Raw genomic sequence first — 19299 nt, 5'->3', positions numbered from 1 at the left:
GAAGTTCATATATTCTTAAAAAATTTATTGAAAACAAAGCTGTTCAATCAGTTGAATTTTATATGGGCATGGTTTTTGTCTTTCTATTAAAAGTGAGCCTCTTACTTTTGGTGATGGTGACTCAAGTGTCTATATGAAAATTAGACACTTTGTTAAAGACAAGAATTTTTGTAAATGTTTTACAAATAAGTACATTTATTGTTTCTAAAAGTTCGAAGTATTCAATTCTGTTTGAAAAATATTGCTTGTTTTTCATTTATTTTATTGCATTTTTGTTTGACAGACAGTCTTGTGAAGCATCAGCTATTTTTAAGACATTCAGAGACTTAGAATGCACAGATTCCATTTACTAGCTCTTATTTGTTTCCATTCTTTTCCCTAGGAACTGAGTAATGGCTCCATGGTTAGGATCACTATTCCTGAAATTGCCACCTCTGAATTAGGTATGATTAAGAATCAAACCTCACTTTTGTGTGTTCTTAGTTTGATTTAAAAGATTTGGAGTAATTGCTGATTTACATGAATAATTGGGGTTTAAAAAATTTTTGCTGTTTTTGAAGCCATGAGATGGAGTTTTTTACTGTGCTGAGAAGCTGTAAAAAAGAGCTGTGGGGCACTTTGCGCTGCCCGCTCCATGTGTGCTCTAAGGCTGGGGGAACCCGTGAAGTGTGTGCTAGTTCTGCTTCTGTGAGATTTCTTATGAAAAAGAAGCCATGCAGTGAGATTACAGTGTATGGACACGCCTCTTGCAAGAAAATCTCAAAAACAAGGAAGCCCAAGCAACTAAAATAGTTTTTGGCATATTGATGGTTTTTAATCCAAAAATATATCTCTCAATTGTTAGATACATTGAAAATTAACATAATTGCCTTTAACTGAATAAAACTTAACATTATAGTAAAAATACACTCAGGAGTATTTTGATAAAATTGGAGTCTGCTTGAATTATTATTGAAATGCAATTTGGAAAGTACTCGGTGAAAAATATTTCTGAACATAGAATAGTAAAGAAAACTGGAATTGAAAAGATTTGCCAACAAATGTAAATTAAGAAAAGAATGCTTGTATGATATAAGAAAATTCAGGATATCTATTAGTTTCAAAGTCTAACTGCCAGAGCAGAGCGTTGGCAGATTGTGTGAATTCTGCAATTTGCTAAGTGGGCTAGAATGACTTGCGTTTTAGGAAGTATCTTTCACTGGTGTAGTAAATGATATTCTGAGTTCGTATGGAGATGCCTTGCTTTTCTGAAAGGTATTTAGCCAGTGATCTCAAGAAGTATAAGCCTAACCAAAGTACATACAAACAAATAACAGGTTAATTAAAAAAAAAAAATCTTACTCTCTCACGAGCAAATAGAAGTCACATAGTTCATGCACGTAAGTTTTTGTACTTTACTTATAAAGCTTTCCTCAGCCCCTCAGGCAGTATCTGGTTTACACTTAATTTGGATTCAGTCATGACAAACTTGATTGTTAGGTTTTCTAACATTGGTTTCATTTGATTCCAACCTTTGCTGTGTATGCACACACGTAGCAAATTGATGAGAAAAAGCATATGCTGCTGAGGATGGGCCCCGGTGACAGTGCCAGTGGGCAGGGAAGAAAAGAATCCTCTAAAGAGATTATGGGAGGATACGAAAGCATTGCAGTTTGGGGCCATTTCCTACTAAAAGCAGACCCAGGCCTCTTTACAGCAGTAGCCCTTACCACCCTGAGGGGGTCGCTGTATGACAGTGTAGGACTGTTAAGTGATAGCCATACTAATGATATTGAGTCATTAAGAAAGTTATAGTTTACATGGTATTGATTGATCAGAGAGCATGTAAAACATTTTAGAAACAATGCTGTCAGAAATAATGAAAAGTTATAAAGCTTTGGTTAACCAGAATGTTCAATCATCCAGAACATATTTTAATCCTAAGTAAGCATTGCTATTTGAGGAGGTATATATTGATTATTACATATTTACTGAAGTATTGAAGCAATATTTTATATGAATTTATTAATGTAGAAATTGTATGTTTTTGTTAGAATGGCCTTTAATTTATTGTCCAAACTAGGACATTTTTGAGAGTGAAATGGGGAGCTATTAATAACTGTCAGGGCCATGGATGTCAATCACCTCTGTCTTAGGTAATCTCAGCTCTTTGGTTACTCTATTTCTGATCCAAAATGAATGATTACAAAGCTGCCCTGAGACCTCTCGCAAGCCCTGTTAAATTCAGTGTCAGTTGATTGGCTAGGTCAGATTTGCATCCCATTGGCTCTTTAATGGCAGTTCTTTTTTCATAGTACTTGGCCTTTGTATAGTAGTAATTAAAAAATGTTCTTAGTAAAAGGGGAAAAGAAATGCATGCATAGGAAGCATACTAAAATTAATCTTTGCTTTTAATAGTACAAACTTGTTTGCAAGCAATTAAATTTATCCTGCCAAAAGAAGTAGCTGTTCAGATGCTTGTCAAGTGGTACAGTGTCCACAGTGCTCCAGGAGGACCCAGTTATCACTCAGAGTGGAACTTATTTGTGACTTGTCTCATGAACATGATGGGTTATAACACAGACCGCTTAGCATGGACAAGGAATGTAAGTACAGATAATTGTTTTTCCTCCTGAGATATTCTGTTGTTATCAATGTAATGTTTGCATAATTTTTTTTAACATCTTCATTGGAGTATAATTGATTTACAGTGGTGTGTTAGTTTATGCTTTATAACAAAGTGAATCAGTTATACATATATCCCCATATCACTTCCCTCTTGCGTCTCCCTCCCTCCCACCCTCCCTATCCCACCCCTCTGGGTGGTCACAAAGCACAGAGCTAATCTCCCTGTGTTATACGGCTGCTTCCCACTAGCTAATCTGTTTTACATTTGGTAGTGTACATATGTCCATGCCACTCTTTCACTTTGTCCCAGCTTACCCTTCCCCCTCCCCATATCCTCAAGTCCATTCTCTAGTAGGTCTGTGTCTTTATTCCCGTCTTGCCCCTATGTTCTTCATGACCATTTTCTTTTTTTAGATTCCATATATATGTGTTAGCATACGGTATTTGTTTTTCTTTTTCTGACTTACGTCACTCTGTATGACAGACTCTAGGTCCATCCACCTCACTACAAATAACTCAATTTCGTTTCTTTTTATGGCTGAGTAATATTCCATTGTATATATGTGCCACATCTTCTTTATCCATTCATCTGTTGATGGACACTTAGGTTGCTTCCATGTCCTGGCTATCGTAAACAGAGCAGCAATGAACATTGTGGTACGTGACTCTTGTTGAATTATGGTTTTCTCAGGGTATATGCCCAGTAGTGGGATTGCTGGGTCGTATGGTAGTTCTATTTTTAGTTTTTTTAAGGAACCTCCATACTGTTCTCCATAATGGCTGTATCAATTTACATTGCCACCAACAGTGCAAGAGTGTCCCCTTTTCTCCACACCCTCTCCAGCATTTATTGTTTGTAGATTTTTTGGTGATGGCCATTCTGACCAGTGTGAGATGATATCTCATTGTAGTTTTGATTTGCATTTCTTTAATGATTAATGATGTTGAGCATTCTTTCATGTGTTTGTTGGCAATCTGTATATCTTCTTTGGAGAAATGTCTGTTTAGGTCTTCTGCCCATTTTGGGATTGGGTTGTTTGTTTTTTTGATATTGAGCTGCATGAGCTGCTTGTAAATTTTGGAGAGTAATCCTCTGTCAGTTTCTTCACTAGCAAATATTTTCTCCTATTCTGAGGGTTGTCTTTTCGTCTTATTTATGGTTTCCTTTGCTGTGCAAAAGCTTTGAAGTTTCATTAGGTCCCATTTGTTTATTTTTGTTTTTATTTCCATTTTTCTAGGAGGTGGGTCAAAAAGGATTTTGCTGTGATTTATGTCATGGAGTGTTCTGCCTATGTTTTCCTCTAAGAGTTTGATAGTGTCTGGCCTTACATTTAGATCTTTAATCCATTTTGAGTTTATTTTTGTGTATGGTGTTAGGGAGTGTTCTAATTTCATTCTTTTCCATGTAGCTGTCCAGTTTTCCCAGCACCACTTATTGAAGAGGCTGTCTTTTCTCCACTGTATATTCTTGCCTCCTTTATCAAAGATAAGGTGACCACATGTGCGTGGGTTTATCTCTGGGCTTTCTATCCTGTTCCATTGAACTATATTTATGTTTTTGTGCCAGTACCATACTGTCTTGATTACTGTAGCATTGTAGTATAGTCTGAAGTCAGGAAGCCTGATTCCTCCAGCTCTGTTTTTCTTTCTCAGGATTCCTTTGGCTATTCGGGGTCTTTTGTATTTCCATACAAATTGTGAGATTTTTGGTTGTAGTTCTGTAAAAAATGCCATTGGTAGTTTGATAGGGATTGCACTGAATCTGTAGATTGCTTTGGGTAGTATAGTCATTTTCACAATATTGATCTAATCCCAGAACATGGTATATATCTCATATCTCTCCATCTATTTGTATCATCTTTAATTTCTTTCATCAGTGTCTTATAATTTTCTGCATACAGGTCTTTCGTCTCCTTAGGTAGGTTTATTTCTTGATATTTTATTCTTTTTGTTGCAGTGGTAAAGGGGAGTGTTTTCTTAATTTCACTTTCAGATTTTTCATCATTAGTGTATAGGAATGCAAGAGATTTCTGTGCATATATTTGGTATCCTGATACTTTACCAAATTCATTGATTAGCTCTAGTAGTTTTCTGGTAGCATCTTTAGGATTCTCTATGTAGAGTATCATGTCATCCGCAAACAGTGACAGCTTTACTTCTTCTTTTCCAATTTGGAATCCTTTTATTTCTTTTCCTTCTCTGCTTGCCATGTCTAAAACTTCCAAAACTATGTTGAATAGTAGTGGTGAAGGTGGGCAGCCTTGTCTTGTTCCTGATCTTAGTGGAAATGGTTTCAGTTTTTCACCATTGAATGATGTTGGCTGTGGGTTTGTCAAATATGGCCTTTATTATGTTGAGATAAGTTCCCTCTATGCCTCCTTTCTGGAGGGATTTTGTCATAAATGGGTGTTGAATTTTGTGTAAAGCTTTCTCTGCATCTGTTGAGATGATCATATGGTTTTTCTCCTTCAATTTGTTAATATGGTGTATCACATTGATTGATTTGCGTATATTGGAGAATCCTTGCATTCCTGGGATAAACCCCACTTGATCATGGTGTATGATCCTCTTAATGTGCTGTTGGATTCTGTTTGCTAGTATCTTGTTGAGAGTTTTTGCATCTATGTTCATCAGTGATATTGGCCTGTAGTTTTCTTTCTTTGTGACATCTTTGTTTTTTGTTTTTCTTGTGGTACACAGGCCTCTCACTGCTGTGGCCTCTCCCATTGCAGAGCACAGGTTCCAGATGCGCAGGCTCTGCGGCCATGGCTCACGGGCCCAGTTGCTCCGCGGCGTGTGGGATCTTCCTGGACCAGGGCACGAACCCATGTCCCCTGAATCGGCAGGCAGACTCTCAACCACTGCGCCACCAGGGAAGCCCCCTTTGTCTGGTTTTGGTATCAGTGTGACGGTGGCCTCGTAGAATGAGTTTGGGAGTGTTCCTCCCGCTGCTATATTTTGGAAGAGTTTGAGAAGGATAGGTGTTAGCTCTTCTCTAAATGTTTGATCGAATTCGCCTGTGAAGCCATCTGGTCCTGGGCTTTTGTTTGTTGGAAGATTTTTAATCACAGTTTCAATTTCAGTGCTTGTGATTGGTCTGTTCATATTTTCTATTTCTTCCTGGTTCAGTCTCGAAAGGTTGTGCATTTCTAAGAATTTGTATATTTCTTCCAGGGTGTCCATTTTATTGGCATATAGTTGCTTGTAGTAATCTCTCATGATCCTTTGTATTTCTGCAGTGTCAGTTGTTACTTCTCCTTTTTCATTTCTAATTCTACTGATTTGAGTCTTCTCCCTTTTTTTCTTGATGAGTCTGGCTAATGGTTTATCAGTTTTGTTTATCTTCTCATAGAAACAGCTTTTAGTTTTATTCATCTTTGCTATCGTTTCCTTTATTTTTTTTTGATTTATTTCTGATCTGATCTTTATGATTTCTTTCCTTCTGCTAACTTTGGGGTTATTTTGTTCTTCTCTCTCTGATTGCTTTAGGTGTAAGATTAGGTTGTTTATTTGAGATGTTTCTTGTTTCTTAAGGTAGGATTGTATTGCTGTAAACCTCCCTCTTACAACTGCTTTTGCTGCATGCATCTCATAGGTTTTGGGTCATCGTGTGTTCATTGTCATTTACATCTAGGTATTTTTTAATTTCCTCTTTGATTTCCTCAGTGATCTCTTGGTTATTAAGTAGTGCATTGTTTAGCCTCCATGTGTTTGTATTTTTTACAGATTTTTTTCCTGTAATTGATATCTAGTCTCATAGCATTGTGGTCGGAAAAGATACTTGATACGATTTTAATTTTCTTGAAGTTACCAAGGCTTGATTTGTGATCCAAGATATGATCTGTCCTGGAGAGTGTTCCATGAGCACTTGAGAAGGAAGTGTATTCTTTTGTTTTTGGATGGAATGTCCTATAAATATCAATTAAGTCCATCTTGTTTTATGTATCATTTAAAGTTTGTGTTTTCTTATTTATTTTCATTTTGGATGATCTATCCATTGGTGAAAGTGGGGTATTAAAGTCCCCTACTATGTTTATGTTACTGTCATTTCCCCTTTTATGGCTGTTAGCATTTGCCTTATATATTGAGGTGCTCCTATGTTGGGTGCATAAATATTTACAGTTGTATCTTCTTCTTGGATTGATTCCTTGATCATTATTAGTGTCCTTCTTTGTCTCTTGTAACATTCTTTATTTTTCTTGGATTGATCCTTTGATCATTATGTAGTGTCCTTCTTTGTGTCTTGTAATAGTCTTTGTTTTAAAGTCTATTTTGTCTGATATGAAAATTGCTACTCCAGCTTTCTTTTGATTTCCATTTGAATGGAATATCTTTTTCCATCCCCTCACTTTCAGTCTGTACGTGTCCCTAGGTCTGAAGTGGGTCTCTTGTAGACAGCATATGTATGGGTCTTGTTTGTGTATCCATTCAGCCGGTCTGTGTCTTTTGGTTGGAGCATTTAATCCATTTACATTTAAGGTAATTATCGATAGCTATGTTCCCATTACCATTTTCTTAATTGTTTTGCATTTGTTATTGCAGGTCTTTTCCTTCTCTTGTGTTTCCTGCCTAGAGAAGTTCCTTTAGCATTTGTTGTAAAGCTGGTTTGGTGGTGCTGAATTCTCTTAGCTTTTGCTTGTCTGTAAAGGTTTTAATTTCTCCATCGAATCTGAATGAGATCCTTGCTGGGTAGAGTAATCTTGGTTGTAGGTTTTTCCCCTTCATCACTTTAAATATGTCCTGCCACTCCTTTCTGGCTTGCAGAGTTTCTGCTGAAAGATCAAGTGTTAACCTTATGGGCATTCCCTTGTATGTTATTTGTTGTTTTTCCCTTGCTGCTTTTAATATTTTTTCTTTGTATTTAGTTTTTGATAGTTTGATTAATATGTGTCTTGGCGTGTTTCTCCTTGGATTTATCCTGTATGGGACTCTCTGTGCTTCCTGGGCTTGATTGATTATTTCCTTTCCCATATTAGGGAAGTTTTCTACTATAATCTCTTCAAATATTTTCTCAGTCCCTTTGTTTTTCTTTTCTTCTTCTGGGACCCCTATAATTTGAATGTTGGTACATTTAGTGTTCTCCCAGATGTCTCTGAGCCTGTCCTCAATTCTTTTTTTTTTCTTTATTTGCTCTGCTGTAGTTATTTCCACTATTTTATCTTCCAGGTCACTTATCCGTTCTTCTGCCTCAGTTATTCTGCTGTTGATCCCCTCTAGAGAATTTTTAATTTCATTTATTGTGTTGTTCATTACTGTTTGTTTGCTCTTTAGTTCTTCTAGCTCCTTGTAAAACATTTCTTGTATTTTCTCCATTCTATTTCCAAGATTTTGGATCATCTTTACTATCATTATTCTGAATTCTTTTTCAGGTAGACTGCCTATTTCCTCTTCATTTGTTACATCTGGTGGATTTTTACCTTGCTTCTTCATCTGCTGTGTGTTTCTCTGTCTTCTCATTTTGGTTAACTTACTGTGTTTGGGGTCTCCTTTTCACAGGCTGCAGGTTTGTAGTTCCTGTTGTTTTTGGTGTCTGCCCCCAGTGGCTAAGGTTGGTTCAGTGGGTTGTTTAGGCTTCCTGGTGGAGGGGAGTAGTGCCTGTGTTCTGGTGGATGAGGCTGGATCTTGTCTTTCTGGTGGGCAGGTCCATGTCTGGTGGTGTGTTTAGGGGTGTCTGTGACCTTATTGTGATTTAGGCAGCCTCTCTGCTAATGGGTGGGGTTGTGTTCTTGTCTTGCGAGTTGTTTGGCATAGGGTGTCCAGCACTGTAGCTTGCTCGTTGTTGAGTGGAGCTGGGTCTTGGCGTTGAGATGGGATGTCTGGAAGATTTTCGCCGTTTGATATTACGTGGAGCTGGGAGGTCTCTTGTGGGCCAATGTCCTGAACTTGGCTCTCCCACCTCAAAGGCACAACCCTGATGCCTGGCTGGATCACCAAGAGCCTGTCATCCACATGGCTCAGAATGAAAGGGAGAAAAAAAAGAAAGAAAGAAAGAGGAAAATAAAATAAAGTTATTAAAATAAAAAATAATTATTAAAAAAAATTTAAAAATGTAATAAAAAAGAAAGAAAGAAAGAAGAGAGCAAGCAAACCAAAAAACAAATCCACCAGTGATGTTTGCATAATTGGTTGTGCAGCATTCAGAGTATATAACATATCAGTTTACTAATGGGCATACTTCATTCAACAAAATGGAATATGTTAAGGCTTATTGTGTCTATACATTTTAAGTCAAATATCATTACTATTTAATAACATTTTACTAGTAATTAGAATTATTGCATTTTCATAATATGGTAAAGCACTTTGGCCACTATTTCTCATTTCATCTTTGTAAAATGGCTATAAGTTATGCTCGGATTAGTAGTAGTAGTCTTGATTTTATTGATGAAGAAACTGAATCACGAAGAAATCACCGACTAGAGATTTGCTCAAAACTGGGCCTTCATTCTATCTTCTGACTCATGGCTTAATGTTCTTTTCTGAAGCCCAGACTGTGTTTTCACACACAATTGCTTGGTCTGTGAGGAGGAAGGTTTGATTTGATGGAGATTTAAAGTGCTTTAGCCTAAGTATGTAGTCTGCTAATGATATAAAGCTGCATTCCTCATCTCCCTCCCTAGAAACTTTCTTCCAGGCCCTTAATAGGTTATTTACAAAATCAGGGTAGCGTCTTCAGTATTGGTGATTTCCTTTTGCCTCTGGAGATCACTCCCAGGACAACCTTGCCTGGGTCACTCTGAAGAAATCACTGTAGAACACACTTACCTTTCTCCAGGTAACTCAGCTGTACTTGTCTATGCATTTTAGTTTCATACCAGCAAATCCATTTTAAAATATCATTTGTTTTTTTTTTATTATGGAAGTATACATGCTTACTGAGGAGAATTTGGAAAATGGAGGAACTAAGAGGAAAATACTGTTACTCAGAGACAGCCACTCTAAACGTTTTGCTTTTGCTTTATAGATAAACATGATATCAATGAAAATTTCCTATATCATTAAAAATTCTTCAAAAAACCCCCTTCATTTTATAGGCTACCATGTGGTTTTATCATGATTAATGGCTAATAACTGAACATTGTTGAACCAGTTTTTTTCTTATGAGTAATTTGCAAACATTCTTTTATATGTAAATCTGTACATCTCTCGTCATTTCCCAAGAACTGAACCCTAAAAGAGGGATTACTAGGTCAAGTAATGTTCAAAAAGGGTTGTGCAATCAACATTTTCACCAGCATCATTTAAAGGTGCCCATTTCACCACATTGATTATTTGAGTGGGGTGAACCTTTGCCAACTCAGAACTATTATGTTATTTCTGTATAAGTAAATGGGAATGGCTTTTTAAAATTCTCATTGGTCATTTATAGTTTTTATTATTTATTTATTTTTGCGGTACGCAGGCCTCTCACTGTTGTGGCCTCTCCTGTTGTGGAGCACAGGCTCCGGACGCGCAGGCTCAGCGGCCATGGCTCATAGGCCCAGCCGCTCCGCGGCACGTGGGATCTTCCTGGACCGGGGCACGAACCCATGTCCCCTGCATCGGCAGGCGGACTCTCAACCACTGCGCCACCAGGGAAGCCCCCTATAGTTTTTATTTTTTGACTTGCATTTCATGGCTTACCTGTTTCATTCTCCTCTCCACCCTAGCAACCAAAGTAATCCTGTCCAATAAAGTCAGATCAAGTCACTCCTCTGCTCAGAACCCTCTAGTGCCTTCCCATCCTACTCAGTAAAAGCCAAAGGCCTGCAAGACACCATGTGACCCAGCTTCTCTTACATCTGGTTTTACTGCTTACTCATCCCTGCCTTGCTCGCATTGTCCCCACCACGCTGGTTTCCATTGTTTCCCCTGAACACACCAAGCATGTTCCTGCCTCAGGGTCTTTGCACTTGCTGTTACCCCTGGAGAAAATGACTTCCCTCAGACAAGACAAGCTGAGGCCTTTTCCAGATGTCACCTCAGTGCAGCCTGCCCTGTCCATTCTGTGTAGAATTGTACCTACACTCCATGCCCCCCTTATGATCCCCTTTACCTTTTTTTCCTCTTAGCACTAATTATATATAATATGCTGTATATTTTATTTATTTTGTTTGTGTGTCTCTTCTCCTCCCACAGGAAAATTCTGTGTGGGCAGGGATTTTTGTTTGGTTTTGTTCACTACTCTATCTCTAGGACCTACAGTAGTGCCTGGCATAGGTGGCTGTTTAGTGAACATTTGTTGAATGAATGCCCTTTTCCACCTGAATGAAGTATTTTAACATTTTGTGTCTGTTGCATCATGTGAAAGAATCGCCCTCTGCAATTTCCTTGGGAAAAATTTTCCTGGGAAAATAGGGACAATTTTCTTATTCCAAACAATTGCATGAATGCTACTTCATTCCAGATTTTTCCATTCTTTATTAAATATCGAAAAATTGTGCCTTATAGAAACCGAGGATTTCTACAATATGAATAAGTCCACTTCAGCTTCTTGTAGTTTTTGTATGTTACTGTCCTGTGGAACTTGTTGAGGAATACAGATCACTGTGCCCCATTCTCTAGCAGAGAGCCAGTGCCCCCTCGTGTTTCCATGTTGTGGTTAGGACTGAGCACCCACAGTTTTTTTCTTTTGTAAAGAAGAACATGATTCTTTGATTTACTTATTGCATGATAGCCCTAAAGGAAGGAACGAGGAAATCAGCTCTGACATTTATTTGTAGGACTGCATAGTTAAACCCTGCTGTCTTTTGTCCTCGCCGTCAAAGCGCAGGATGAAATGGTCCTCAGTGGCAAATGGTTTTTATTTTGCTTTGTCCAGATATATCTCTTTTTTGTTTTCATTTAAGTAATAGAGTGGAGGGTAGAGTACCGAATTTCTGCCAATGACTAGCTCTGTGATTTTGGCATTTCTTTGGGCCTTCCTTAATTCACTAATTAGTTAAATGAGAGGACTGGGCCAGACATTTCTTTTTGGTTCTTACATTCTGTGAGTGGTTGCATCTAGGGTTAACTGTTCTGTCCTTTGGGATGCTCATATTTTCATTAGATAGATATTGAGTCCCTGATGTGGGCCAGGCATGAAGCCAGGCTTTTCAGATACGCATTAGGGAAGACAGATAGTTCCTCTCATGGAATTGACTGTCCTAGGGGAAGGCAGATAAATGAATATTTTATATCCAGGTTGTGATAGATCAAGGTCAGGGATCCACAGAATTATATAACAGGATTGGCTAACCTGTGACATATTAAAATAATGAAAATAAGACAGATCCATATATGTCACAAAGAGGTATCTGTATCAGACAATCTCCACTGTCCTTTCCCATAACTCCAGGTCTTAATGAACCTGATAACCATAGCTGGGACATTCTTTCTGACTGTGGGACTTAAGACTATGTGTGTGCGCGCGTGCACACATGTACGCTATATTTGGTTGAAGTTTTAGGTAAGATAGCTATCATTTCATCTGTTGCTTTGATTTTGCTCTTGTTATTTTTGTTTTTTGATAATATTGTAAGTTGGGTTGTGTTTTATTTAAATGCTTCACAAGAAAACCTGTTCTCTTGATCAGTTTTTTAAATTACTTTATTCAGTTTAAAAAAGTACTTTATGCAGTTTTATATTTAAACATTCAGTTTTAAAAATTATTGCTATCTATGTTTAGTTTTTATATAGAAATAAACTTTCAGATGAATGAGATTAATTGATAAATATGTAAGTTTTTATAGCGTAGGAAAACAGCTATTGCTATTTATAGGGTTATGGTTGATTAGTTGGTAGTTCAGTGCCTGTGTAAAGTAGCAGGTGGCAAAGGTTATGCCAGAGGGAATTGAATAAGACTGAACTTTTAGAAAATTGCTTTTATGTAACTGCATTAGGATAGGCTAACTATTATAACAGAAAGCTCTCAAAAGATATAATGGCTCACACACAATAAAGATGTGTATCTTGTTCATATAACAGTATTTAGCAGGCAAACAGGCCTCATGGTTATTAGGGACCCAGGCTGATGGAGCATCTGTCTTCAACGTGAGGCTTCAAAGATAGCCTTAGAGTTGATGCTAGATGCAAGGGAAAGAGCCTAGGGGAGCATGAATGGGAGGTTTTCAGGAACTGGGCCTGGCAGTGGTGACATCTGCTTTCATTCATAATCCCACTGTCAGAGGGCCACAGCTAACTGTGAGGGGGCAGGGATACATAGCGTGGCTGTGGGTCCAGGAGAAAGAGGAGAACACAGATTTTGGAGAGTAGCTACCCATCTCTGCCATAGAATTGTTAGACTGTCACTGTAGACAGACTCTAAATAAATGTCTGCTAAGTTCTGACATTTGGCTGACACTGGGTTGATTCTTTGAGACTTGGCATATTTTGGGTATAGCTAATGGTCCTGTTCTTTCTACCAGTGGAGTGAAGATCTGTGTCATCAGAGAAGTAGGGGAGGAAAGGAAGCTACCATTGCAGTACCTGTGAGCCCAGGCACTGGACTAGGTGCTTTACATAGATGATTTCATTTAATCTTCACAATGATCCTAGAAGAAAGGTTTTCGTGCCATGTTTTTCCAGATGAGAAAATGAGTTTTGGTGACATTCCTCAGTTTCCATAATTGGTAGAACTGATTTCAGAATCATTTAAGTTGATCAGTTGTCAGTGATAAATTTACATGATTTTGTCTTCTCTTTTGGGGTTATCTTCCAGTTCGACTTTGAAGGATCACTTTCCCCAGTCATTGCACCCAAAAAAGCAAGACCTTCTGAGACAGGATCTGATGATGTAAGCGTTGTTTTTTCTTGCTAATAAAAATTAATCTGTGAGTATTATACTGGTCCCCCACATTTGTAATGTTCCTGTTGATTTGCATGTATTTCTAACACCTTTTACTTATTTTAATACTGAATGACAGCTATGTTGAAGGACAGGACCTGTTACATTTTCTGTGGCTATTTATTCACTTTTGTCTTTAATGATCATCTAAAAATTACTAAACATACATAATGCTGTGTGATTTAAATTTGGGTTTATAGATGTTTTACTGCCAATTGATCACCTAAAGTGACAGCATTTGCCTTTTTAGGCAGTGTTTCTTTAATTTAGGTTTTCAAACATATCAGATTCCATGGGTGTATTCTTGTTGTTTGAAAACATTCTTTTAAAATTGAGGTTTAATTTACATAAATGAAATGCTCAGATCTTAAGTATGCAGTTTGATCAATTTTGACAAATGCACACTCGTGTGACCCACACTCCTCTCAAGAACAAAACATTTCCATTATTCCATAAAGCTCTCGTGCCATTTTAAATCATTTCTTTCTTCTCAAAGCGTCCACTGATTTGAATTCTGTCATATGTTAGCGTTGCCAGCTCTAGAATTTGATATAAATGAAGGAATATAGTATGTAATCTTTGGCATAAGGTTTCTTTCATTCAGCATAATGCTTTTGAGATTCATCCATGTTGTTGCAGATATCAGTAGTTTGTGCCTTTTTATTGGTGGGTAGTATGAATATACCATAGTTTGTTTATTCATTCTTCCGCTGATGGATATCTAGCCCATTTCCGTTATTTGACTGTTATGTGTAAAGCTGCTGCCAACATTCAGTAATAAATCTTTGTGGGCATATATTTTCATTTCTCTTGGCTAAATACCTAGCAACTTGTTGGGTCATTGCTGGTTCTCAGACTGGTTATACCATGTTAACACTGACGAGTAATATATGAGTTGGCCAATATTTGCTGTCAGTCTTTTTCCTTTTAACCATTTGGATGTGTGGAAAGCAGTTTCTCTAAGAGGTTTTAATTTGCCTTTCCCTAATGACTAATGATGTTAGGCACTGTTTCATGTGCTTATTAGCTACTTACATATGTTTGTGTGAAGTTTCTGTTCAGGTGTTTTACCTATTTTTACATTGAATTTAAAAAAATATTTATTAAGCTGTAGAAGTTCTTTATATATTTTAGATATGACATTCTTTGTCATATGTGTATTTTGGGAATATTTTCTCCCAGTATGTGGCTTAACAGTGTCTTTTGGTGAGCAGAATTTTTTATTTTGGTTGTCTAACTTATAAATTTTTTACTTTTATGGTTGGTTCTATATCTGTTCCAAGAGTTTTTAAGTTAGAATAACACACTGTATTAAGCCTGACAAAAGCACCAATAAATTCCAAGTTGTGACAAAACCATAGACCACATTCTCTCAACACAATACAATAAATCACAAGTAGAAACTAAAACACACTTAATACTTGTAAAGTGTAGCACAGTTTGAATATAAAATTCAGTTGACTATTAGGCACATTACTAGCGTTATCATCTTATAAACATTGAAAGATACATATACCAGCTGGATACAAGTAGACCTCTCCTTTTACTAAAACCCAAATCAATGTAGTGGTCCTTATACCTGCCTATCTACACTTCCCACCTTTCCTTCTTTACTTTTGGCTCATAAGACATTGCCTAAGATAATCTTAAATTTTTCTCTCTCAATCTCTACCTAGGTAGTAGGATTTTTCTTCCAAAGTCTCTTCCCTAAAAGGGCGTGACTACATTTTTTTAAGTGGTTTTTAAAGGTGTCTTGTCTTAATATTTATTGCTGGCACCTGGAAACTGCTTAGCTATTTGAAGTGTTGGTTCTAATTTTTCAGCATTGTGATTTTTCATATTATTAACAACTTAATGTGAAAATGGAACTTGAATTGTTTTAAGTGAATTTGATTTTCTTTTTTAATGATGACATTACAAGGAGGGATTATTTAAGAAGTTAATATCCTTTTTATTCTTCTCAGGACTGGGAATATTTACTAAATTCAGACTACCACCAGAATGTTGAGTCTCATCTTTTGAATAGATCTTTATGTTTGAGTCCTTTGGAAGTTTCACAGATGAAGGATGAGGATTTGTCACAGAATCTCAGTTTGGACTCTTCTACACTTCTTTTCACTCACATACCTGCAATTTTTTTTGTTCTTCACCTGGTCTATGAGGAGCTTAAGTTGAACACTCTAATGGGAGAAGGAATTCGTTCACTTGTTGAACTTCTCGTTCAGTTGGCAAGGTAAATGTTGTTTGTAGATTAGAAACTTCAAGAGGTCGTTAGCTGACTTGATCTTAGACATGAATATCATATAGGAAGCTTGTAAATAAATTTCTGAAATCTACCGTCTCAACAAACCACAGCATTTTCTATAAACCACAGAATTGTTTGAAGGTATCCACTATGTAAGGGCCTGTGGGTCATGCTGGGGTTGCTGGTCTTTGTCCTAAGATGAGTGGGAAGACACCGGAGTGTGTTACACGGTGAGGATGACCTGCTCAGCTTTCATTTTGACACGATGACTGTGGTGAAAGGTTTGTAATGACACCTGCTGTTTTCATAGTAATGCCTATGTTCAGATAGTGTTTACAGCGAACAAAATCGTAATTTACATGTAGGAATTGTCAAAGTAGGTATTGCAATCCCTGTTTCAGCGATGAGGAAACTTGCTCAAGTTTGTTTCTAAGAACAGGTGTCGTTTGCTAGTCGTGGGCTGTCTTTGCTATTCCTTTGTTGTCTCAGTCTGTGGTCTTCCCCGTCTTTCAGGCTCTCGTAGTGGATCCATAATAAGATTGTTCTGATAATATTTTTAAAAGCCTTTCTAGCACCTTGTGTTTGACACTGAACTGGGAAGGTCATACTTAGGTGTTATTTGAGCCTTTGTGACCCTTGGTGATAAAGAAAGTTAACTTTGAATTAAAATGCCAACCTCTGTGTTAAGGTTGTAGTATGTTTTCTAATTTCTGTTATCTTCCTTGAGATACTGAAATTCTTTTCTGAGACATGGCAGTTTTAATTGATGGTCAGTTTCTCTTAATGATGAATCATTACTATGATGAAAATACTTTTGTAATGAAATGATTTTCAAACCCTAATCATGGCTCTCTGAAACAGGTAACATTTGTAAAATGTTTTACATTTTGTAAAGTATTTCTCACACATATTATCTTATTTAATCTTAAAAACTTGAGAGTGAGTTAACTGGTGTTTCTCCATTTTCTAGAAGAAAAAGTACTGAGATTCATAGAGTTGACTTGCTGACAGTCACACAGCTAATAAATTAAAAGAGGAGAAAATGGACCACAGTGTTTTCACAGTAGTTTTATCCACAAAATTCATCTGGCAAAAGGAGTTTGGGTTCCATTTGTCATACTGGGCACTTTAAAGTCCAGAAATAGAATACAGAGGCTCTAGATCTGGTTGTCTTCTTTCTCATAAGTAAATTTTTTTAATTGAAAAGTTCAACTGATGAGTCCTTCTAACTCTTTGGGAGGAAAGTGCTATAATACCTTCCTTGTTATTTCTTTTTTATGTGTTCTTATTGTTTTAGGGACTTAAAATTGGAGGCTTATGTAGATCATTACTATAGAGATTACCCAGCACTTGTCAGAACTACTGGACAAGTGTGTACAATTGATCAAGGTAAGTGTGCTGTTAAAGGTTTTCTGAACAATGTAGTGACATTTGCTTGTATTTTTCTTGGTGAATAGCAGAGGATATATTTCTTACCATTGGCCTCTAAATCAGGGGCAGTGTCTTTCCACCAGGCAGATTTTAGTTTGTAGTGTTCGATCTCTGACTTGTAGTAAGCCATAATCTCTTCAGTGTAGGGGGAAAATGTTACTCATCCCTAAGTTTCTGCCTTGCAAAAGCTTAGAGCTTCCAGTGCCAAGGGTGCGCTGCTGTCCTGTGCTGCGCAGTTAGTAGCCACCTGCCATGTGCTATCTAAGTTAATTATATTAAAAATTCAGTTCCTCAGTTGCACTGGCCGTGTTTCAAGTGCTCGGTAGCCACATGGGGCTAGTGGTTGCCATATTGGACAGTACAGATACAGAACATTTCCATAACCACTGTACTGTCTTAGACCCCGAGTTAAAGCGACTCAGGATTGGGGCCCAGTGGTTAAAACAGAGCACAATCCTGGGTGTCTTGTCTGTTTTCTCATCTTTAGGGATAGGGCAGAAATTTTTGGTTAGATTCTTTATATGCCTTGAACACAAGAATTTTCTAAATTTCCTTCCAGGATTGGATAAAATATTAGTCAATTAAATTCCACATATTATAATATGGTCAGTTACTTACTGTGGCAGAAAACATGGAGCATTTTGGAGACTATGGAAAAATGTTATTCTGATAGTTTTCAAATGATAGATATTGTTGATTATTTTTCTTTTAGAATAAAACAGTATTGTATTAATGTATCTTTATAAACATTTGTCTAATTTTAAAGGACAAACAGGATTTATGCATCATCCATCATTTTTTACTTCTGAGCCACCAAGTATTTATCAGTGGGTGAGTTCTTGTCTGAAGGGTGAAGGAATGCCACCCTATCCTTACCTCCCCGTCATCTGTGAAAGAAGCAGACTTGTAGTCTTGGTATGTATTCGAAGTGTTGCCAAGCTTGTTCTTTTCTTTTTCTCTTTCAGTATAATTTTTTAAATTATCATACAGTTAAATTAACTTTTTTTTTTCATTTTGTATATAGCTCTGAGGATTTCAACAAATGTAGAGTTCATGTAATCACCACCATAATTAGGATTCAGAACAGTTCCATCACCCACCTCAGAAAATTCCCTCATGCTTTTGGGATTCATCCAAGTGTTGCTGTATCAGCAGTTCGTTACACTTAATTGCTGAGTGCCAGCTGTACATTGTGTGGATATATCACATTGGTTTATCCATTCATCCATTGAAGATATTTGGGTTGACTCCAGTTGTTAGCAATTATGAATACAGTTGCTGTAAACATTCATGTCCAGGTTTTTTGTGTGAACAAAAGTTTTCATTTCTCTAGGGTAGATACCCAGAGGTGTGATTGATGGCCATATAGTAAGTATATATTTAAGATTGATATATGTATATTTAAGAAACTGTAAAGTGTTTTTCAGAGTATATGTACCATTTTACATTTCCACCATCAATGTGTGAGAGTTCCAGTTTCCCTGCATCCTGGTCAGTGTTTGGTATTGTCATGATTTGTAATTTTTGTCATTCTGATAGATGTGTAGTGATATCTCATTGTGGTTTTAATTTGCGTTTTCTTAATGGCTAGTGATATTTTGAGTATTCCTAGATATGAGGTTTTGTCAGATCTATGGATTTCAAGTATTCTTTCCTGTAGTTTGTCATGTTCCATTGTTCTCTTAATGTTTCCTTTGTGAAGCAAAAATGCTTAATTTTGATGAAGCCAGTTTATCCAGTTTTTTTTCTTTTATGGATTGTGCTTTTGGTGTCATGTCTATAAATTCATTGTTTAGGTCACAAGGATTTTCTCCACTTTTCTTCTAGAAGTTTTACAGTTTTATGTTTTACATTTAGATCTATGATCCATTTTGTTAATTTTTATAAGATGTGAGGATTATGTTGAGATTTTTATTCCATTTGGATGGTCAATTCTTTTAACAGCATCTGTTGAAAACACTATTCTTTCTCTTTTGCACTTTTATTAAGAATCAGTTGACCACATTCTTGTGGGTCTGTTTCTAGACTTTTTATTCTGGTCCATTGATCTGTGTTGTGGTCCACACACTCTTGATTACTGTAGCTTTATAGTAAGTTTTAAAATTGGTTAGTATGACTTTTCCTTCCATTACTTTTCTTTTTCAAAATTGTTTTAGCTATTTAAATTCCTTTGCCTTTCCATTTAAACTTTATAATCAGCCTGTCCATAGCT

General features: G+C 36.9%; 1 protein-coding gene across 10 annotated transcripts in view; it reads left to right on the top strand.

Annotated features, from left to right (window-relative positions):
- The window catches only part of ANAPC1 (anaphase promoting complex subunit 1), a 143749-nt gene that overhangs the window by 28284 nt on the left and 96166 nt on the right, over window positions 1-19299 (top strand). For all 10 annotated transcript variants that reach the window (XR_003437693.1, XM_027129032.1, XM_027129033.1 and 7 more), the window contains 6 exons: window positions 383-443; window positions 2398-2585; window positions 13286-13360; window positions 15376-15644; window positions 16954-17045; window positions 17854-18002. Coding sequence is in view for 9 of the 10 variants with exons in the window: in XM_027129032.1 (XP_026984833.1) it covers window positions 383-443; window positions 2398-2585; window positions 13286-13360; window positions 15376-15644; window positions 16954-17045; window positions 17854-18002 (834 nt within the window). In the remaining variant the exon portion in view is untranslated. The remainder of the gene's footprint in view (window positions 1-382; window positions 444-2397; window positions 2586-13285; window positions 13361-15375; window positions 15645-16953; window positions 17046-17853; window positions 18003-19299) is intronic.

The sequence above is a fragment of the Aethalodelphis obliquidens genome, unplaced genomic scaffold, assembly GCF_003676395.1.
Source record: "Aethalodelphis obliquidens isolate GAN/ISIS:26980383/991018 unplaced genomic scaffold, ASM367639v1 scaffold35, whole genome shotgun sequence".
NCBI lineage: Eukaryota > Metazoa > Chordata > Mammalia > Artiodactyla > Delphinidae > Aethalodelphis > Aethalodelphis obliquidens.
The sequence above is the reverse complement of the archived record's forward strand: the minus strand, read 5'-3'. Positions and strand labels throughout refer to the sequence as shown.